At 45.6% G+C, this 22,817-nt stretch overlaps 1 protein-coding gene across 2 annotated transcripts in view; it reads right to left on the bottom strand.

Moving 5' to 3' along the window:
• Nucleotides 1-5,730: 5,730 nt before the first annotated feature.
• nrp2a (neuropilin 2a) overlaps nucleotides 5,731-22,817 on the bottom strand; it is a 56,128-nt gene continuing 39,041 nt past the window's right edge. Inside the window, exons 12-18 of one of the 2 annotated variants that reach the window (XM_074626540.1) lie at nucleotides 18,493-18,573; nucleotides 18,240-18,341; nucleotides 14,890-15,155; nucleotides 14,223-14,319; nucleotides 12,739-12,771; nucleotides 8,042-8,104; nucleotides 5,731-7,953 (exon numbers count right to left, since the gene is read on the bottom strand). In XM_074626540.1, the coding sequence (XP_074482641.1) occupies nucleotides 7,649-7,953; nucleotides 8,042-8,104; nucleotides 12,739-12,771; nucleotides 14,223-14,319; nucleotides 14,890-15,155; nucleotides 18,240-18,341; nucleotides 18,493-18,573 (947 nt within the window). In that variant the 3' untranslated portion in view covers nucleotides 5,731-7,648. Of the gene's footprint in view, nucleotides 7,954-8,041; nucleotides 8,105-8,284; nucleotides 10,895-12,738; nucleotides 12,772-14,222; nucleotides 14,320-14,889; nucleotides 15,156-18,239; nucleotides 18,342-18,492; nucleotides 18,574-22,817 lie in introns of those variants that run through there. The other variant, XM_074626541.1, reaches the window with a different exon arrangement.

The following is a 22,817-nucleotide window of genomic DNA, read 5'->3' as shown; positions in this document are numbered from 1 at the left end:
CACGCCACAATGGAAATCAGTGTTGTGTATAAAGAAATGTGTCTACTATTTAAATGTATTATTACATCTTCACTTAGACCCACAATAGACCCGTTTTTGTCTTTTTTAGGCGGGTACAGGGGGTCTTTAGGGGGAGATAGCAGGTCAGCAGTAGATGTCACATAGAAGTGGTGTACATCATCTGAAAGCTGGGAACCTGAAGATTAATTTAAGATGCAGGGTATAAGTGTTTAGATTGTTTCTCATGCTCTATTATGTCTCATAAGTTCTTGCAGCAATTTTTGGTTTGATACCATGTTACAGAGATTTGGGGCTAAATTTAGCAATTTTTTACCACCTGAGAATTGATAAAAACTATCAAAATACCACATTAAGACACCAAGACCTTGAGGAACACCATAGAAAAAGCCATGCTGTGATTTGGTTTCAAAAACTTTTCACATTTGGAGGTTTTCTGCAAGAATTGCATTTTTCGGCGATTCGATGGCGAGCACTTCTGTTCTGGAGACTGCTCAGAAACCCCCTTATTGTCAATCTACCTAGTAACGCCATCCATCCTCTGAATGCTCTAGATCTCTAGTTTGTGGTTGTAAAGTTTCATGAGGCTGTGATTATCCTAGAGGTCACCACAGGTCATTTTATACAGTGAGGTCAAGTTTCAAAAAATGGTCTCACTACAATGAAATGTCTCCTATGGGGACTAACATCATCACACATGAACACAGTTGGGCTCATTGGATCCAGAAGAGTCTCAGCTTTACAGTGATACTCAATTTATGTAATTAAAGACTGTTTAGGGACCCCAGTATGCAGAAATATTCATTTTAGAATAGGCGGAAATAACCCCAAACTGCATGTGATTATCATAAAGTGGGCATGTCTGTAAAGGGGAGACTCGTGGGTACCCATAGAACCCATTTACATTCACATATCTTGAGGTCAGAGGTCAAGGATCGCCAGTATGACATGGTTAGGTTTTCTAGTTTCATATCATATCCGTAGCTTCACTCTGGCTCTAAAGCTGAACCTGCTACAGCCTCTGAAAGAGAGTAAAGTCGGTCGGGATCGTGTGTCTCCGGGGGTTAAAAGCATTTATTAGTGCCTTTTAAGGGTAAAATAACGCTCCATGCTTTTACATTGCACCGTTTCATTTACTGCTGCATTTCTGCCGACATCACTCTGCAGTGTCCGACTCCATCAAAGGGGAAATGTGGCGACCGCTTCATAAACGCACGTTACTCGTGGAGCTAATTTGATTCAGATGAGGAGATTTATGTGCAGAGCCGAGGAGACTCAGGAGGTTGTTTTTTTTTGAAGGGTAGAATCGTCAATTATTTTGGAACAGATGGGTCTCAAAGTGCAATTGAATTTGATTATCTCCTCGATGGAATACATAATGAAAGAGCCCTAATTTGAGCAGAAAGTTATGAGAAAAGGCCATTTCAATTGCTCCACAAACTAAACCGGGGTGTCAGCATCACACAGTCGACTCAGGCATTCAGATGATTTTTCTATTTCTTATTTCCTTTTCTTCCCCTTTAACGATGACAGCGAGAGTGAATCATGATGAGCACAGCTGTTTATTTGCTTCTTTCTGAAATCTGCCCCAGCTGCATTCTTGAAAGCGCGATGCTCTTTTTTTGTCATTGTTAATTGATCAACGCTTTTTCATGAAATACAACTTTGTTTTTCGTTTCTATTATCGACACGCTTGTTCAAATAATAACAGGCATGGCGACTCGGCTCCGCAGAAATCATTTGACAGATTCGGAGTAAAGAATTGTCTACGGCGCCGGCATCGAACAGATTATTACAGAAGTTTTTTAAGATGTTTTGTTGAAGAATCCTGACAACCTGTCAAGTGTGATTGCTCCACTAACAGCTTTCCTTTACTCAACTTGTGATTGGCAGATATAATTATATCTTTTTCTCCTCTCAGGTTCAAGAGTTCATATTGATTAAGAAGTTATCTGATCTGTTTTTAGAATTGTGTTAAAACTTTTCCTTAATCTTTAAAGCACCAACACACTGATCACTCTTTCTACCTAAATACAATTTTAAAGACGTAATTGCTGATGGGTGGACTGGATGTTTAAGAGATATAACCATAATCTATAACCGAATGTGAACTGGCCGTTAGGAATCATTGTGATGTGACTTCCTGTCCCACATTACAGTGGATCTCCACCAATTTTACACATAAAAGTGTTGGGATGTTGGGGAGTACTACTGAATGTTACCAGCAGCCCACTCGCAAGGAAACAAATCTGCTTATGAAATGTATTTTTGTTTCAGAAATGTTGACATTCAACATATCAGAAACGTACAAGGCCAACATTCTTTCTGGCGACTGGTTTGTTACCAGACGTCTGCAGCCGCTTCCCATCTCTGCTTGAGGCTCGAGATTTCATTAGCCACTTTAAACACACATGAATCTGCGACAGAAGTTGCATTGTGGGTAATGTAGGAGCCAGATTTTGACAAGGAAGCAGAATGGAATAAAAAAGATTTCTGTTTTCTGCAACATTGATTTTGATTAAGCAATTACTTAAAGCGCCGGTATGTTGGATTTGGCACCATCTAATGGTGTGGTTGCAGATTGCAACCAGCAAAAAGAAACATGGCGGACTCCGTGGAGAGGACTCGCTTCATATGTAGATATAAACGTCTCATTCTAAGGTAACAAAAACACAAGGATTCTTAATTTCAGGTGATTATACATTAAAGAAAACATACTTATTAATAATATATTCCATTTCCTGCCAATAGATCCCCCTAAATGCTCCACACTGTTCTTGTATTGGTCCCTCAAGCATGTCTGCAACACCTTCACTCTAACGCAACCACAACCACCCCAGACAGATGGTTAGGACCCATAGCGAGTGGGCCTCCCGCAATGCCTGATAACAAGTTTCTTGTGCTAAATAGGGCGAGCGTGACTGTAAACACACCCGCCTCAAGTGGAGCGAACAGGTGGCGCCACCCCATAGGTCACGCTGGTCACGTTGTGCGTCCACAACAAAAGTTCAGTCACGAGGAAAATGCTCCAGATCCCCATATGATCTGTTGATGGAGAAAATGTCAGACGCTTCTGGGAAATCAAATCCGATGCTGAAGGCAGTCAGCATGAGGCATTAGCTCCAGTCTAGAGGGAGTAGCGTCCAAGCATCGGTGTTGTTGTGCTCCCAAAAATTGCCGCAAATCACCCTCAGTATCTTTTTATCAAGTTAATATCCTCTGTGCTGCTTCACAATGACAAGAAGGCGGCCTAGTTTGAATGGAGCTCTTCTCATCCCAATCATTTCCTCCATGTATTTGTTTTCGGGGGCAGTATCGTCTGGCGGCGGCGAGATGATAATGTCACGGAGGAAGCAAAGTGATGGTCTGCCTGTTGTTTATACAAGACTTTGGCATTTGTTGTCATTGGGTCTGTCGTCATTGGCGGGCAAGTTGCCACAGAGCCCCTTTCCATCCTCCACAAACACACACCCCCTCCCCACTCTGACCCATATAGGTGCTTTGAACCGCTGGCAGGCCCGACAAGATTATCTGGGCCCCCTTCCCAGTAAGACCATTGGGATGTGGGTGCGTGCTGGTGTGTGTGTGTGTGTGTGCATGAAACATGTACGTCTCTGCATGTCTGTGTGCAGTTTGTGACAGCATTTTGGATGCTGTTGAAAGAGATGGAAGGTTTAGTCTCCAGGTGGTTCTTCAGACTGTCACTGAAGCTTTAGGAGGAGGATATGGAGGATTTTTGAATTTGGTTTTTATTAATATTCTGCATTGCGAGATATTTTTAAGGGTTTTAAACCCAATGTGCCTTGACGCAGCCAAGCTGCTAGTGAGAAGTGTAGTAATATAAAGGAAATACTAAGTGATTAAGTTAGAAAAGTTTCCTCCCTAACTGTGATGACTGACTGCCCGTTTGCCCTCTCTTCCATCTTGATTACATAATCCCCAGATTAATTAGCTATGTGCTGCAGTCACTTCCTGTGGCGCGACCCTCAAATGGGCTCCCTCCTCAATCTGGCCTATCGACTTACAGGGTGCCAGAGCTTTTTCTTTGAAGGCCGCCTCGGCTTCAGAGGCAAAAAGAACTCTCTGATCTGACGGCTAAAGGAAAAGGGCCCCCGCAGTGTGCCGTTACGGACTGATAAAAACCTCGAAAAACAACATTTGGGTGGCACACACACTCGCAGGGAAAAAAAAATTAAGAATAATTTGGTTGTGAAAACAAGAGGCGGTATGGAACAATGACAATCTGGCTCCTTTGGTAATTTCCTGTCGGCGTTCATTCGTGTGATGTGGTCGTGACTGTTCTGCCGGGATCAATCAAACCTGCGAGCAGATGGCATCGCGCTCCTCCGGCGGACTGGGGATAGTCTGTGTTTTTTTTCAGAGGCGGTAATTGGCCCGCTATGTCACGGACCGGAGCGTGCTAACAGCCACTGCCATCGCCGCTGTGCAGCGACAACACGTGTCTTTCTGCTTTGTACGGCTCATAATGTGCTACCTGAGCTACAGGCTCCATTTCATATCAAAGTTGTGTTAAACGTCGCTGTAATTAAAAAGTTACGTCTATTTCAGAGAGGGAAATACATATTTACAGGAGCGCGTACAAGATAAGCAACATTAACTTCTCATTAATCTTCCAAATCACGATTGTAACAGCCACCATTAGACCCCCCGCCCGTGAAAAATGTGGACCACTTTGGCTGTCTTGGCGTCCGGGAGACCCCAAAGAGTCAGAGGTATCACATTCTGGATCTGAAACTCGGTGCTGTATTTGCTAAGTGGGTTTGCATTTAGGTGAGGGAAGCTTATGTGGATAAATGGAACCTTGTGTGGGAGACTCAGCAAGCTGTATAAAAGAGAAGCAGGGTAATTGCATGTGTACTGTATGAGTGTGTGTGCATGTGTGTGTGTGTGTGTGTGTGTGTGACTGAGACGCCGGGCACTTCAAAGCTTTGATGTTGGAGCTCCTAAATGAGGGCCACCAGAGGTCCGGACTAATGGGACATCATGTGGAGATTAGAGGCCAAGTGTAGCAGGCTGACAACATGGTATTATATGTGTATGTGACGGAGAAAGAGAGGGAGAACATGAGTTTGTGTGTGTGTGTGTGTGTGTGTGTGTGTGTTTTCATTTTGCAATTAAAAGTGAGAGTTTGGCTCAAAGTCTCAGACGGAGTTTGTGGGTATCGCAGGAATGTCAAAAATGCCACGAAAAACGCATAAATTTCTGCTCTTTTACACAATGTATCACATTAAGGTGGGTTTATGGACGCCGTAGTGAAGCCAGCACGAGGTATGAGAGATCATTTTGTAAAAGCTTTCATGGAATATTTAAATTCCCCTGCAAGGAAAAAAAAGTTATATATACACACATCAGGCTTCAGGTACCAGACTTCCCAAAGAATAAAGTCCGTCACGTGATGCCATTGGACCAAGAAATACTTTTTCCCATAGACTTACATTGGGAAAGAGACTCACTTTTTTTTTAGGTAAATCAACTTCCCAGTATGAACGCTTGAATAGTCCTTTAAATCATTAGGTCCTAAAAGTTGTAAAACGCACTTATAGCTGAATCCTGAGTTATTTTCCTTCCTCCGTTCATGTGAATGAGACCCAGACCGAGGCGCCTCCAACACTGTATCCAGTCCTCTTAATACATCCATGGGTGTCGCGCGCGAGTATAACAAAAATTTAAGAGCCATCTTTTTCCTCAGTATGGTATAAATCCTTTATTAAATAATCATAACAATAATTATAATAACAATCATAAAAAGAGCATTTCTGTACAAAGACCCCTTTAAAACAACAACAACAGCAGTCCGAGCAGTGCGAAAGGGGGGTGGTGTGGGGGGATCCTGTCCTTTTTTTAACGTTGTTTGGTCCTCCCAGACAGAAGGGGGCGCTGTGTTACTGTCACTGTCAGTGTCAAGTTACTGTGTCTGATACCGGCTCCAAAGGCAAACTGGACCCCCGAGGCTCTAAGGCACTTTGAAGAGAGTCAGTGGGGTCCAGAGAAGCGGGCCTCAGAGGAGAGGGACAGCACGTGTGTGTGTGTGTGTGTGTGTGTGTGTGTGTGTGTGCGTGTGTGTACATGGTGACGGTGGGATGAAATGTTCGAGTGAATCCATGGCATCAAATATAGAGCTTGTCAGCAGCAATTATTGTTCCCTTCATTTTTGGGTCCTCTCACTGCGTGTGTTTGTGAGCGAGAGAGGGTGTGTGTTCGTGTTCTGTATATACATCTGTATATACAAGTGAAGTGTGTGTGCATGTGCGTGGGAGGGAGACTTCTTCTTCTCTCGCCCTCTCCTTTTCTCATGGCTTATGAGTCCATTCAGAGCGTGCAAGACAATTTCTGATTCAGTCCCGCCTTGCTGTGCAAGAGCCGACATTAAAAAAATGAAACAATTAAAAAAAAACAAAAAAACAGGCCACGATTAGCCGGTAGTTTTGAGGTGGTGGTGGTGTGATCTGTGTGTGAGTTGGGGGAGGGAGTAGGTCCTTTAAATCATGGCTTTTGAGGTCCACATGTACAAAGAGAGAGATCCTCTCTTTGCGTCGCCTCAACGTTTCCTTTTTTCAAACATTTCCGCGATACAGTTTTGCTTTTAAGGCTTGTTGTGTGTCCGAAGCACACGGTCAGTCGATGGAGAAGCACAAGGGGAGAACGTCGTCGCCTCCCTGTGAGAGAGAAAGCTCCGTCAGTCTCACTCTCTCTTTGTTTGTCAGTGGTTTTCAGTCCCTGCCCTTACCAGCAATCCATAGGTTGCACCGACCGAAAGCTCCTTGACCTTTCACCATTAACCACAATGTAAACATGACCTTCTCTCTGACAGGAACCAGTAACAACTAAATCTAACAATAACTCTCTCTGTCATTAAAAGAATGTGTTAAAATGCCCCCCCCTCCTTCTTCCTTCCCCCCTCCCCACCTCTACACACACATACACCTCTTTTTTTTATCTGCCATCGCAGCCTGGCGATAGGCCAGAAGGAAAACATTAAACAGAAAGAGAGTGACCGAGCAGAAACTCGATGGACGTCTGGGACTAAAAATACCACAGACTGTCAGGAACTAAGAGGATAACTGAGGCTGATCGGTAGCAGTCTACGACGGAACAAAAAAAAGCCAACGGGCCACACAAAGGAGCTAAGTTCTAGGCCACTGTGTTCACATGTGATCAAAAAAGACGCTTTCTAAGCACGTTCCTAACCTACCACCGTTCCAACACGACGTGTTCTGACTGTAGCTTAACAGTATCCAGCTTCAAAACTAGACCTCTTACAAATCTATGATGCTTTTAAAGACAGTTCTCTTTTGGTGGAGCAGGAATCTGTAATTGATATGTGTAGATATTTTTTGAGGCCTAACGTCCCCGCAGTGGAACGATCCGTCTAGGTAACACCCCAGACTTTCTCTCGTTGGTTCCTTCCACACAAAAACTACCAACACTGGACTGTGCCACGTTTTTCCGAGCAGTTAAAAAAAAAAAAAAAGTGGCTTTCTCGTTGTCCATGCGTTCCAGGGGATCTGCACCACCAAACTGAAAGTGAACTGGAGGAAATGAAGAAAATAGTGAGAGGTTTCCTTGTTCTCCTTTTTTTGCGTTTTCCTCCCCTTTGAAAAAAACCTCCTCACGCCTCGGTGCAGCAGCGCTGTTGGTTCAGCTTGACCTTGTGCTTGAGGCCGTCGTACAGCTCGAAGTTGTAGTTCTCCAGCGTGGTGGAGGAGCGGGACGACAGGCCGCTGTAGGAGCAGGTGCAGTAGAGGAGGAGGCCGGCGCACACCGCCCCGAGCAACACTCCCAGGGAGCTCATGACGATGATGGTGACCAGGATGGGGTCCAGGGTGTACAGCCACGAGTTGTCCTTCTCGGAGACGCGGGTCACCGGGGGCTCGGACGACGGGGACGCCGTGTTCCACTCGGGGAACTGTAACACTGCGAACAAAAGTGGACGAGAAAAGTTAATTTCACGGACGTGAGAAGCGACTAAAATTCTGCCTTTACTCATGAAAAGGTGCTTTACCTCCACCTAGCGGGTCTCTGCCACTGAAAAGACGTCCGTCTCCAAATTCATTTGGTATCTTAACTGTTGGAGAGAAGCACAGGAAACATGGTCTTTATAGCACAGCATTTGGCTGTTTATGGTTCTAATTGAATACCTTTTGTACCACAATCAACAATAACAGGACCACACTGATACATAACTCTGTAAATTCATATTCACTGGTGCTAATTCTGCATCCGTACACACACATAAGTCTCGGAATAATAGAAAAATATGACTTTATTAATAGAGAAAGATCATTATGATACATTCCTGTCGAACACACAGTCATCACATAGCATACTGATGGTATAAGACTGTTCATTCCGTGTGAATAAAGATGCAAACATCATCAAATAATTAACATTACTCCATCATTATCACCGTTAAAATCATCGACACTGTTAACTGTCAAGTTTAAGAGTGGTGTATAAGATGATGAAAGGAAAAACAACAACAACATTTAAGTAGTGCTTCTATGAAAACTCACTGCCAGGTGGTTGTGAACCGAAAATTGAACTGTACGTGAAGTGGAAGATTATAAGTGGGGTAAAAACTAGCGATGGCTGGAGCCAAATAGCTCAAGTGTACTTATACTTTAGATGAGTTTTTCTTTTTCACTTTGTGTGTCTACGTGTGTGAGTTTTGCGCTCGCTGCTCTTGGCAAGCGTGCGGGAGTGGGAGTAGCTGCTTGGCAAGGCACACGTCTAGATCTGGAGGTCTTTTGATAGCCAATGGCGTTATTAATGCTGTTTCCGGGGCAACTGGAGTTGGCAGCGGATCGGGGCGGCGGAGGTGCGGTAGATGGGAGGGAAAAGTGCTTACCGCAGCCTTAATAAATGTTATCTGTCCATTAACTAATTACAACTATTAGAGGCTTGGAGCGGAACGGTGTCGAGATGGCCCGAGTAGGGTGTCCAATCCCCTCCTCTCCGAAGCTGATTTAAAAGCGCAGAGCGAGAGCGTGCCAAAAAACACTTCTTTTTCACTCTGAGGAGAAAAGTGCAGCTTGGAAATTGTGGCGACAAATGGAGGTGCGTTCTGCTGAGCTGCGGGGCTATAGTGGGGGTGATGGATTTTTTGCTGGTGTGACAGATCACGAAAGCACGGCCCGTTAAGCCGCAGAGTGAAGACCTCAATTTCATTCAATCTGGGGTGTTGAACTGAATCTCCCCACTTCTTGCACCGACTGATGAGACAGAAACTGGTGCCAATTTGTCTCTCGGTTGGAGAAATTTCACAATAAAATAGGCTTTTTAGATATGTTAAACATTAGTATGAGTGCAATAACTACGTCTTATTATATGTTAATAGCCATTCATGGCGTCTTATGGCACTAGAGGAAGAACCGTCGATAGCTGGAGCTCCGCTCTGTTTTCCATAACATCTTGGATCCCTCTCAAGGGTGCACATATACAACAAAACACTGCACTTATGGCATCCAGCTGGTTCGGCGGCATTGTGGGATTTGTAGGAGCATAAATCAAGACAGAAAACGGTGATGGCAGACAGCTGTGTCTATTTACAACCCTAAAAACAACAAGCACATATTCCCACTGAAATCACAACAAGGCTCGGCTCAGCACGAGTTTTCATCTGGGCAGCTCAAAAAGACATGGGGGAACAACGGGGGAGTGGGTGGTGCGGAGCCTAAGTGGGAGTGGGAACAACGTGCTTTATTACGCCAGAGAATCAAGATGAAACACTAAACACTGAAGACGGCCGCATCCATCACTGACTGATGCCTTTATCAGGAGGAGACAAGACGTTCAATCAAACGAGCTGGTTATCTCCATTTGTGATGCAGGACTTAAAGTATGATGGATTTGCATTCCTTTTGTTTTTAAATGTGCACATGCTCTGTTGAAAAGCACAATGGAAAGGAGGACAACCCCCTCACTATTGGTACAACTCATATCACAGCTATCTCGTGTTGTTATTACAGAGATACCAAGAGCTTTATTTTCTGGGGCTTGCCAGATCGTTTCCACAGCGAGCACGTTGAATGCCTCTCAGCCTAACAGTTTTCTCCTCTCTCTCTCTCAGTGCTGCAGAGCTCCTCGTGTCTCTGGGGTCTTGTTTTAGCCTGTGGTTTGGCAGCTCTGGCTGGCTCTCGCGGCGGAAACCGGCTCGACCCCCGTTCTCTTCCCAGCCCCACACATGTCTGTGTGTACGTCCGTGCTGGGGTCATTCCAGGAGGACCGTTGGGGTTATGAGGAGCCAGACGGCACTCAATGGTCCGAGGCAAGCTGCTCGGATAAATAACAGACTTCAGTCCTCTCATCAGGAGCAGCATAGTGTGAAATGTCAACAGCAAACTCCTTAATGGAACAAAGAAGAAAACAGCAACCGCAGCTACATCCATTAGAGACACATAGAGAGAGAGAGCACAGTGTTTCTTTGCAAATTCCCACTTGGCAGTTTAGTCATCATCACTCTTTGCAACTGTAAACTAAATGAGGGAGGGGTTTTTCGTCGAGTGGATGTTGCCGCCACCGACATCACGAGTTGGCGTCCTGCTCTGCCAAACACAACGCGGCTAAGTGCTTCTTTCTCAGCAGAGGGTACGGTGTCGGTCCCGGCTGTCCAGCCTCACTGTCAGGACTGGCTCCACCCCTGGGGCGGCCATACTGGAGGACCAGTTAGAGTACTGGAAGCACTGCGAGGAGCTGTGATAGGCCACCGACAGCTGGCTCTTCTTGGTGGCCAGGTGTTGTCGGCAGCAACAGAGGGCCCTGACCAAGATGGCCACAGCAAGGAGAAGGAGGGCGCCCCCGGCGGCCATAATGTAATACCAGTGGATGGGCAAGGGAGGCACAGGAACGCCTCCCCCTGGTGGAGAGATACAGAGTATATTGGCCAGGGGGAAAAGAGAGGAGTGGCACTTTTTCTACATTTAATTCTCTATTTTCCATCCCTATTGGTCGTCATCATACGAACAGCAGGCCTCATGTGAGCATGCACAAGCATGCCAGTTGCAAAAAAATAAAATAAACCTCCCAGGCCAACAAAAAAAGTAAAAAAATTAAAATGCATCCATGTCTCTCATGTAGCTTGGGTTGCAGTTGGAGGACACGTTTTCACACCAAGATCATCAAGAGATTTGGTTTGAAATCAGTCCAATGGTTCATCCAGTCTATGCAATTTTCAAAAAGCTCCAATGGAAATGACTTGGTGTGAAAGCCAAAATAATTAGTCATAAAAGCACCCACACACATTGAATTAAGGAGCTTCCTCTTCCTGTTTCGCACTGGCACAGGAAGTCACAAAACAGCCCGCTGATAAAGTCTCAGAACCATGCAAGAATCAGTCGGACGGACGCCACGTGGGAATCCAGTGTTCCAGAGCTCTCATGAGCCGATATTGGATTGGGATTTGTTATTTTTGCTGGCTCGAGTTGGCAGATTTGTTTTGAGTGCATAATTTATCCTGTTTCTCTGTTCTTCGTTTTTCATTTTTCCTCTTTCTCATGCATCAGCCTCCTGGCCAGTCCTCTCCTCCTCAAGCCAAGCTCTGTCTCCTTGGAGACTATCTCCACAGATCCTCTACTCTGCCGCCCCTGGCTTGAACCCTCTTCTCAAATTCTTGGTAAGAACAAGCTAACCACCTTCCAAGAAGCCTCTAGTCGACTATCCAAGACTGCTATGCAAAAAAAACGAACCCCTGAAGACACTGAAAAACTAAAATAAAAAAAATAAAAAATGCACCATCCAAACTTGATGTGGAGAGAAGAGAATGTCAAATTGAACTAGGGAAAGTGAAGCAGAGCTGAATACATCCTGATTTTTGGACCGTGTCACATAATTACAGAGGGAAATGGTGCGTGCTGCTGCTACTTCACACTGCACACACTCATTAGACAGAGCTGAGTTAGGGAGAGGAGAGAGAGACACCCGTGCTTGCCGCTGCTCAGTCACTCTATCTGATTGCATTTCACTGGGGACACTGGTGTGTGTGGTGATATTAACGTGTGTGTGTTTGTCAAGGGTTAGAGACTCTCTCTCTGTGTGTGTGTGTGTGAAGGCGCAGGAGTAGAAAAGCCGAGGAAGTGCACACACATCACATTCGCACTGAAACCGCCGAGCTCTTATCTTATTGGAAGACATTATGAGATGCCAAAACACAACATCAATCTCATAGAGTCCCCCAGGATGCTCTAAATATTTTTCATGAGGCAGACAGTTATTTAAAACCCTTCAGGCTGTGTCAGGCAGCGCCGAGCTGAGAATATGTAGCTCTTTTCAAATATCTGGCTCCATGAGGTGCGCTTGATTTAGCTTGCCTTGCACGCAGAGTTGGCTCTTTTGAGACTAATCCTTTGTTTCCGCTGAGACTGACGAGGTAAAAACTAAAAAACTAGTGCACAACAGCACATTAAAATCTTTTTCCCCAACTTCAATTTTGAGAAACTCATTTTGTATTTTGCAAATTTGATAATTAAGATTTTAGCGAGGGGTTTAGTATGTGTTTGGTGATGATGAATCACTAGTTTTTAATAATAATGAATGCAGATTTATTCACTCTTAGCAGCCTCGGTGTTGTCGGTGAAGGGACTGCTTTAGGGCTGATGAGACAACTTAGTGCCACCAAGCAAAAAACCCCAGGCTAGTGCATACCAACGGGCAGGAAGCAAGACCAGAGAGGAAGTGACGTCATACCAAAAAAGTCAAACTCACCTGAATTTTCGGGAGAAAAAGCCGCAAAGGGTTCTGCGAGGACAGAGAAAGAGAGACGGGAGGAGAAAAGAGAGAGACTGTTAGATAACTTTTAAATACGACGGGAAAAAGTCAGCCAAATGTCACAGAAATGTCACAAGACTATCAAAGTCCTCCTGAGGAAATTTAACTTAATTCCTCAGATAACTCACATGAGTTATGGCATTTACCCGGCTCCTTTGCCAGAATGCAATTTCAAACATTGTGCGAGTGGGGAATCTGAGATGGGCTACGAGTTATATGTGTATACGTGTGTGTGTGTGTGCGTTTCGCAAAGTTCACTCATTTCAAGTTGTTTATCTGCCGAGTCCAGTTAAACTGGGTTTTTTTTTTTGGCTTGCTGCAAATGCACAAAGCAGAACCTTCACTTTGATTGCCTGGAATGCAAACACAAAGACCTGGTGTGTGTATGTGTGTGTGTTGGAGGGAGAAAGAGGGAAACCGACTCGGGAACCGGCGCCTTTTGGCGGGAACCCCAACGAGCTGTGAAAAACTCAACTGCGTTGGGTGATAAGCGACATCCCAGAATGCTTTGGGAGTGGCGAAGGAGTGGAGGAAGGAGTAAACACAGCAGCGTGGAGGCAGGAGGTGGGCTGGGAATGTCATCTTTGACTCGCTCAAGACTCAACGCTAAAACAAACACAAGTGTTTGCCGCAACCCTCAAACGCCGCTCCGCCTGCTCCCCGCCGCGGTTCCGGCTCCGCAGCACACTGGAAGTCAGTCAGAAGTGATGACGGCAGGGTTTTCTGGCTCTGAACCCCCGGCTCGGTCTCTGATCTGTTTAAGACCCTCTCCAAAGCCCCTGCTCTGGCCAGATTAAGGGGGCCGCGCTGGCGCTCGGCTCACACCAGGCAGCGCCCGGAAAGTTGCTTGGGAAACAGCCTGTCTAGTAATTCCCTTTGACGGCTCGGGGAAAAGCTCTGTTTACAAATACGACAGAGGAGCGAGATAGAGGAAGAGGAGAGAGAGAGGAATCTAATGAAACATAGATTAGCATCGCCGGGGCCCACGGGGCGTTTATGGCCTACTTTTCCTATTCTTCTTTTTCTTTTTGTGGAGGAATAAACGCTGTCCCTCCCTCTCCTTCCTGCTTTCATCTCTGTATTCGGCGGGCTCTTTGGGAGGGGAGGCAGTCTCTGAAAACTGGGATGGGAGAGCGAGGGAGTGGAGGGAGGATCGAGGGTGTTTATCACTCCGTGTGTGTCACTGTTCAAGGACCTTCGGGCTAAGAGTGGAGGAGGTGGAAGGGAGATGGCAGATTGATGGAGGGCGAGACGACGAGGAGATGTTGGGGGTTGACAGAGGATGAGAGGGAGCTGGTGGGTCAAATGGATGTGGGTTTGTTTATTTTTTACAATATTCTTCTGGAGGGAAAAGATATTTTGGAGGCAGAAAAAACAATACAGTGTCTGTCAGAGAGTCGGAGTGTGTTTGTGTGACTTACGTGTACACTCTTTCAGAGGGGTGCTGGGGCTCATGTGGATGTTGTCTATCCAGATGTGTCCTCTGGTGCCGTGCACAAAGAAACCCTCCATCACAACCTACCGCAAAACAGGGGAGGAAGAGGAGGAGGAGGAGGTAGACGGATGAAGGCAACAGGGAGCAGAGGGGGGTGGAGGAAAAATTGAGAATGGGGACAAGCAGGAAGAGGAGGAGAAAGAGGATAAAAACTTAATACGGCGCCTGTGATATTCAAAGTTGCACTCAACGCTCGCAATCATCCTCCGCCGTCTTTCTGCGAGCTGACTTTTTTATGAGAACGTTAACTGCTTGTGATGTCTCTGACAAATGCGCAGCGATCCCCAAACAATCACGCAGCCAATAGAGACAATATGGCTCACTTTAGCTGCTTTTTGAAGTCAAACCCCGGCCTAAGGTGACAGAGATTAAAACGGATGCTTTCATACGCTCCGAAGATGAACGTATCTGCCTCTAACCAGCCCTGATAAAGACACAACTCACTTTCTGGGGAGATATATAATAAAGGGTTTGACCCAGATATCTATTATCAAGCAGACATACTTTAATATAGCTGATATTGGCCAGAAGTTATGACTTTTTCTCTTTCAGCATACAAGATAAAGTGCATTCCAATCTTTATGTGGGTTTACCTGGAAGTCTTTAGGAGATTGCGGCAGGATGGTGCGACCCTCCCTCCAGACGGGGCCCTGGTCGTCTTTCAGCGTCCACACTACGCTCTCCTCGTTGTGGGCGTCCCGCAGCAGGACCTTCAGGTGGCCCTGGGCCTCCCCGGACAGCTGGTAGGAGAAGATGAGGCAGAAGGGCCCGGCTTCCGCCACCACCACGGGGCTCACGAGGCGCGCTTGCTGCTGCTCCGTCTTCAGGCTGGCGTCCATGTACAGATAGCTGTTGAGCTCTGGAGGGGGAGGATGATACGATTAGTTTGACTAAGTGTGTGTAATGTAAATGTACAGTTGAGGCACCACACGCTCTTTCAAGTACGGTTCCTAAATCCAGATGTGCTTACAGACTAACTCTGAACATATGAAACTCTTTCAAAAAACCTAATCGGATAAACTTTGGATCAAGTAAAAAATCATTTCACAGCAACGATATGCAACCAAGCTGTTTTTAGTATTTGTAACACATTGGCAAGAAATGAGCAGAGCTTTGTTTTAACCTTGAGTTTGCTGGTTGTTTCAGTCAAATGAAAGTGAAAAAAAAAGAGATTTAATGGCTTTTCATTTCAGCCCTCGAGGCAATAAAAAGTAGGAAATATGAAAGGGACGTGTCGACAGTTGTAAATGGATGCTGCTGGAACAATTCACACAATTCTAAACCATAAATCATCACATATACAGTATATCCATATGCACACATGTACAGTATGTGTTTTCACACAATTACAGATATGTCGAACAATAACGAAATGAATCACCAGTTGCTAACAGGAACGGGATCGCCCGCCACACAATAGTCGCGGCGAACAATAGGGAAATGACAAATGTAAACACGCAGGAGAATAGGTCCGGTGAGTGCTACCAGAACTCCAGCCAAGACCCTCGGGGACTATTTCTCTTCATTCCCTTCCAGGTAAATGACTTAAACAACGGAAAGGTCCAACGCCGCTCCATTTGTTTACACCAGAGGATGTTTAGTTTGCAAATTGGATGCCGACATGAATTCCATTGTGAGAGATCGGCGAGTACGTTTGAGTGTGTGTGTGAGTCGAGGAGGCGTCTGGTGAGGAATTTCTTAAGTGGGCCCTGTGGGAAAATGTCCAGTATCAACAATCTGCAGATTAAATCACCTGCTTTATCATGTACAACTGTGTGTGTGTGTCGGAGCAGCTACGCGTCTTACAGGCCAGGAAAAAGCAGCAAATCAGGGAGGAATATTTTCCAGAGTGTGTTGTTTTAGTTTCCCAGTAACACCACAAGCATCTGCTTTTTATCCAAAAGCACCTTACAGTAGCATGCAGCCACGCTCAACTTATTGAGTGACTGGGTCGATAACCTTTCGCCGTGTGTGTGTGTGTGTGTGTGCGGTCTTTCCAGCCGATCCGACAAGCAGTATCTGGAGGGACAAATCTTCCACCGACTTGACAGCTCCCCTCTGCCCGCCATACGCCCAGGCTCGCCTGTGTGTGACACTTCAGACAGTGTGTGTGACAGTATGTCTCTTGGCCCTTCGCAGCCCTGGAATGGAGTGTGTGTGTGCGCCACATGACACTGTTTTCTTGTGTATATATGTGTGTGGATTCGCCTATAGGAGGAGGTGCGAGTGAAACATTTGTGACTCCGCTGCGAACCCCCCCGTTGTTGTGCCTCTTGTTCGCCAGACAGCTCATAATCGAGACCGCCTCGCCGTACGCGGCACGACAGAGCATTATCAATCCATTTCACAGCGGTGTCCTGCAGCGAGACGCAAACAAGGATTCTATGAAGCCTGTTTAGCATGTTTTTACTATATCAAACCAAATATCGCAGTATTTATTCCACCTCTGTGTCTAATAATTGGTTTCATGGCTGAGGTCAAGAGGTGAGGAGATCATTCTTTCTGGGTCCCCTGTAGAGGATTAAACTGTGATTTGATAGCAGTGAAATAATGATCCATTGCTGGCTGGGATTCCTGACCTTTGACATCGGCAGGAGAATCAAAGGCTGGCGTGGCGTGTCAAAACGGCTGGAAATGATACTCCATACATGAAAGCCGCAACCGGACTAATCTAGGCAACCCTTTCCAATCCGGGCCGTGATGAAAGACGCTGCTTTGAAGCCCCCCCCTGTCAAAGATGGCTATGACCTAAATCGGTCACGCTTCGGGAGCGTTTCTGCCTTTTGCTGTGTGATCTGTTTTGCCCCGCCGAACACGACCCAGGTGACATCACAAATTTTGGACATAAAAAGGGGGCATGCTGAACCTCTTGTTTAATTCTCTCCAGCTGGAGGAATGCTGAATCTTTCATGGAGACTTGCTCGAGACCAGTGAATTTTAAAACAAGGTTGGGATAACAATCCCTTTCCCTGCCTGTGAGAAATTATAAATAGTGCTATAAAAAAAAAACTCCTCCCTAAACCCAGCAGGATACGTCTTCTATAGTTTTTAATAACACGCCAAAAGCTGCACTTGTGATCCGCGTGTATGTGTGAAGGGAAAGTGAATAATTATTTCTTCAAGGAGTATGTATGATGGAAGTCTACACAGCATCATCGGGGATGAGCCTGCGGTAATGGAGGGGCAGCGACGGACGGCTGGGAATACGTCGTCTTTGGAATCTCCTGCTCTGAACTTAATTGGAGCTACTGGGTCTTAACCCCTTCCTGCCGAGACGTCACGCGTTTTTGACACACGGAGAGATGGTGCATGTCACATGTGAGGCTGCCTGATATGGCGGCGGCGGCGGCTTCCCTCTCGATTCATTCTAAAAGAGCAGCGTGGCTGGCTGGATGATGTTGCTGCTGAATTAGACCGGTTTCAATTTAAGGAATTGTTTTAATCAAATTGAAAAAAGGACTCGACGAAGACGCACAAGCACAAAATGACTCCATTTAATTAGCGTCTGGTCTAGACTTGCAGAAGTTGATAAAATAAACTTAATGCATTTGTGCAAATTTTCTGCGCCCAAATGAAATTCTCCCTGCAGCTGCATACATAAAAGAAGCTTCTCCCATGTAGCACCGAAATTGAATCTGAGATGTCTGTAGTGTTGTTTGTAAAATCATCCAGGCATCCTCTGCAGGTCTTTGTCAATCAGATGCTACACTGAGAGAAACTTCAGCTCCCTGAAGCAGCTCAGTATTAGAGTATTAGGGCTAGTAGTATAATCTAGTATTATGACTTTATTCGCATTAAATTATGACTTTTTTCTCGTAATATTATGACTATATTCTCAAAATCTCAGATTTTTCCTCCCTCAATGTGGCCCTAATACTCCGTCGTAGCTCCGAGTCGTTGTCTAACCAGACACAATCTTCACATGACTGTTGAGGAGACTCACCGTGGCTGTGCAGCGACCAGAGCAGAGGGGCGTTGGGGTCGTGCGTCCACCCACACAGGTCGTAGTCAAAGTCGCACACGCCTTGTGGATGAGAGGTGGCGACTGTAGAGGCGGAGAGGAAAAGAGAGTCAGAGCGGGAGTTAAAGACCACAAATGAGGAATCATTTCAGATAAAGAAGCATTCACAACTGCTCTACATAATATCCTTTCATCTGTTCTATTACGGCTATTTAATGTTAAGTAGTGGACTCACCTGTAGTTGTAATAGGGATGGTGGTGGTTTCAATGTCAGCAGGCAGAGTTGGCGTGACGGTGTCGGCCGTCGTGGTGGTTTCTACGGAAACAAACACAACTCAGGTCAAAGGTGGGCGTGTGAAACAATCCTCAGACGTTATATGACTGTGTAAAGAGGACGCATTAATCACCCGATGTTTGTTTGAGAGATTGTTTATGTGGAGTTTCTCCTTCTACGGTAGCATACGTGAGGGAGGGCCGGGGAAAACAGATGGGAGGGGAAGTGATAAGCAACAAAGGACCGGGAAGTAATGAGGTATAGTGTTTAATACATCTTTAATAACCATCCATTCTGAAACTTCTCCCTAAATGCTACACACTGGACCTTTAATCCATAGAAAAGGTAAAGTGTAAAAATGAAAATCTGCCGTTTTATGGGCCCAATGTTTCACATGCGTTCCCTTGCATATAACCTCTTTTGCACAAACGGTTTAGATTCACTTTAACAGCAGTGAGACGATGTTTTAAACAGGAAACTGAGTCATTTCTTACGCATAATTCAGCATATAAACAACGTGTCTCAGTGTGCGGTATATTAAGAGTGAATTAAAGCGCATGTCATAATCGAGGGGTGTGAGGTCACCGTCTGAAACTGAACTATCTCCCGTCTCCTGTCTCCATCCCACCCAGAGTGCCAGAGACAGACAGAGGCGAGCACAGATAGCCCAAGAGCACCCAAGAGGGCCCCGGTCATGTTGTGACTGGATGCTCCGGCGTCAGCGTCTGTCCAACGCTGACTCAAATATGCAGACGTGTCCACATGCTAACACACACAGATGCAGAGTCACACACATACAGAAGTGGGGTTAAAGCTGATGGATGGATGTGTCCAACAAACTCCCCTCGACCTTGGACGGCTTGATCACACTCTGGGACTACTCACTGGCTGTCAGGGGCGATACAGAGCACACACACACACTCTGTTTTCCTGTGTCATGTGTGAGCTATCGTGTGTTTTACCGAGTGTCTCGCTCACTCTATAACTCACGCGCACTCAGAAGAAGGGGAGAGCAAACACAAAGTGAAATGCATGATTTCTCGCGCTGCCCCCTTAACATCGATTGAAGCACGCATACATCACACAGAAAGAACACACCGAGGCATAAGAGTTTGCTCATTAAAACACATCACATGTGCGCACAAACAGACACGTGTTGAGCAGGCCGCAGTTTGGAATGTGAAGTGGGAGAAAGCGCTGCGTTATTAGGAGCAGATGGGTCGACGCTGGTGTGTTGTGGGAGTTTGCGCGGAGGTTTGGGTCACGTCTATGATCCAAATTTATCATGTGAATAAACTGTGTAAGCTGTATATCCAATATTAGGGCCACATTGAGGGAAAAAATAATCGGAGATTTGGAGAATAAAATCATAATTTTACAAGAGAAAAAAATCATAATATTACGAGAATAAAGTCATAACTTGCACATCAATTATTATAATATTTTAAAATGATAAAAATGATAATATTACGACATTATTCTCGAAATCACAGATTTATTTATTTTTTCCTCAATGTGGCCCTAATACTCCGTCGTAGATATATCACCATGGCTTCATTTTCTTATTTAACTGACATTAAGCATATTATATTTCATATCGCTTTGTTAGCTTTCCCTGAAAAGCCTGAAGATCTCCTGTGAGACGAAGCTCATCAGTTGGAAACGAAAACACAACAACAAAGTAATGGATTCATCCCCACGCTTCACTCTGCTGGCCGGCTGTTAGTGGCAACACACTAGAGCCTCCTACTGGTCTTTCGGCGTGACAACCATTATCATTAAAGGCACTAAGGGCAACAAACGCGGCGTGATACACAATTGATCCGCTTAAAGGAACTTCCTGTGGAAACGAGCGCGGCGGCGCCCCAGCTGGAGAAATGGCAGACATGAAAGGGCCGGCCACAGCTGGCGACGGCTTCTGACATTACCCCAGCGTTAATGTCACGTCCTTTATGCCTGTCATTAACCACCTAATGAGACTCTTATCGCTGCCGGCCCACCGGGAAGGTAAGGCGAGGGAAAGCAACCCCTCTTCCTCAAACCTCCATCTCTTCTCCTCTTTATTCTGTCTTTTTTATTCCAGTTTAACCTTTGAGTCCACTTAAGTCTTGGGACCGGGCGTTAAAATAAACCTATGGGCGCTGGAGCACACGCTCTCCCATGTGTGCGGGCCCAACTAAACACACATAAACACACGGCCTACTCCATTAAGATTCTCCCCAGCTCCTGAGCACTCTACGCTTTCAAAGGTCAGGCCTTGTCACAGTGTAAATGCGCTGACCTTTCCAGGGTGTGACAGGAGTGTCGGGGGCAATGGGAATGGGAGCGACTTCGTGTGGGTGCGTCTGTTTACGTGAGGGAATGTGCGCGAACGTATGTGACCTGCCTACCTCTCCCCGAGCCCTGCCCTTGGTGATGTCACGGAGCTGCGCGAGGGGGCCTACTGTACATGCGCAGCAGAGTTGGGGGGGGGCCTTGTAATGCAGGAAGAGTCCCTCTGCAGCGGAGTGTTGTCTTACATAATGTGTCTGCTTGCTGCAGGTGATGATGCAAGTCATCATCATGCACGGGATGAGACGCCAACACTTAGAACTGGACCCAGGGGAGCTGCTGGCATAGATAATGGAGGTGCGCACTCCCACGTACGCCCGCAGCTGCACATGCATACACATATGCTCGTAAAAAAATCACTCGCGCACACACATGCCTATTTTTTCACCACACACGTACACACAGGGTTGGAAAGAGCTCTCTGCTAAAAGACATTGCTCCCTCCAAAAGAATCTGACTCAGCGATATGTCGGAGAAGAGAAAAAAAAAAAATCTTCAATTATGTAGAAAGCTTTTCTGTAAATCTCCGCTTGGCAGGCACACGCACACACGCACACGCACACGCACACGCACACGCACACGCACACACACTGATGAATGGATGTGCACACACACACACATATTCACACACCCCAAAAGAACATGATGGGAAAGACAAGTAGCCATTGTTTGATATGCTGGTGGGTGGGGTTAAGTGCTCAGATCAACGTTCATACACACACACACACACACACACACACACACTGAAGCTGTCCTAAAGGATGGGATGCTTTCACAGTGACGTATATGAACCGCCAAAATAAGTATAGGACCCAACTGTGAGAAATCATTTTATAGTTGAGCTCCGCCATATTTACTGATGTTACGAAGGAACCAGTAGACACCTAGAGATTTACATTACAGGTGTGTATGTGCAGCTACAATTCAGTGCTCCTAAGACTGAAATGATCCTCCTGGAAAAAGGCAGAGATGATATTTTGCATTTTTTTTTTTTTTTACAGATCAGTCTCCAAAATTTCCATCCTGAGCTCATAAATTTTGCATTTTTTGGAGCGCATATACTAGAAAAAACTGTCACTGTAGAGTCTGTGTGTGTGTGTGTGTGTGTGTGAGATAGTAGTTCAGCAACAGGGGTAAACAGAAGGAGTCAGGAGCAACGGCAGTGAGCATGGAAAAGAGGTGCTGGTGATGAGTAACGGAGGAGGAGGAGGAGGAGGGGAGGCAAAAAAAGAAAAAAGAACAAAAACATTTATGGACCCACGCACTGGGCCTCAGGGTGGGAAAAGAACGAACTGCAACCATGTGTAGGAACGGAGAGAGAGACCTTATTTTGATTCACTATGGTAGCTGCTGCTATTATACACTAAGATTTGGAGCTAAAAAAAATACATCTATTTGCTAAACCATATCAATGAGAAGGAATTGAAAAAGAGCGCTCAACTGAAGACGGAACAGAAAGAATAGTTTGAGTGAAAAGGGAAGTGAATGATTTACAGGATGTCACCCAGTAATTCTCTATTCCCGCTGAGTTTTGGAGGCCTGTGAACAATGTGTGACCCTCAACAGTTGCGACACGTTTCCCCCTAAAACCCCTCCGTACCATCTGATAAAAATCACCCCTCTGCAAAAAAAAAAAAGCTTCTTGTTCTTTCATTTTGGCGTTTCTGTTCATTCGTTGTTGTCGTGCCCTTCGCACAAGTCACTTGTCAATGAAAAAGGGTGAATGCAAAACACATCCGTTTCCTGTACGGTACGGAGGACAAAAAAAGACCAGATACCATATGTGTTTAGAGCAGCAAATGGACTGCAAAAATCAACACAAAATGAAAGTTTGTCATAGTAACTTTCGTCTCTATTTCAACTAGAGAGCAGTGCACTTCATCAAACACACACGCTGACACACACAAGTCACCTCAGTGAAGGCTAACTTGCATTTATGGTGGTGTGATTACAGT

The sequence above is a fragment of the Sebastes fasciatus genome, chromosome 24, assembly GCF_043250625.1.
Source record: "Sebastes fasciatus isolate fSebFas1 chromosome 24, fSebFas1.pri, whole genome shotgun sequence".
In the NCBI taxonomy this organism is placed as follows: Eukaryota; Metazoa; Chordata; class Actinopteri; order Perciformes; family Sebastidae; genus Sebastes; species Sebastes fasciatus.
The sequence above is the reverse complement of the archived record's forward strand: the minus strand, read 5'-3'. Positions and strand labels throughout refer to the sequence as shown.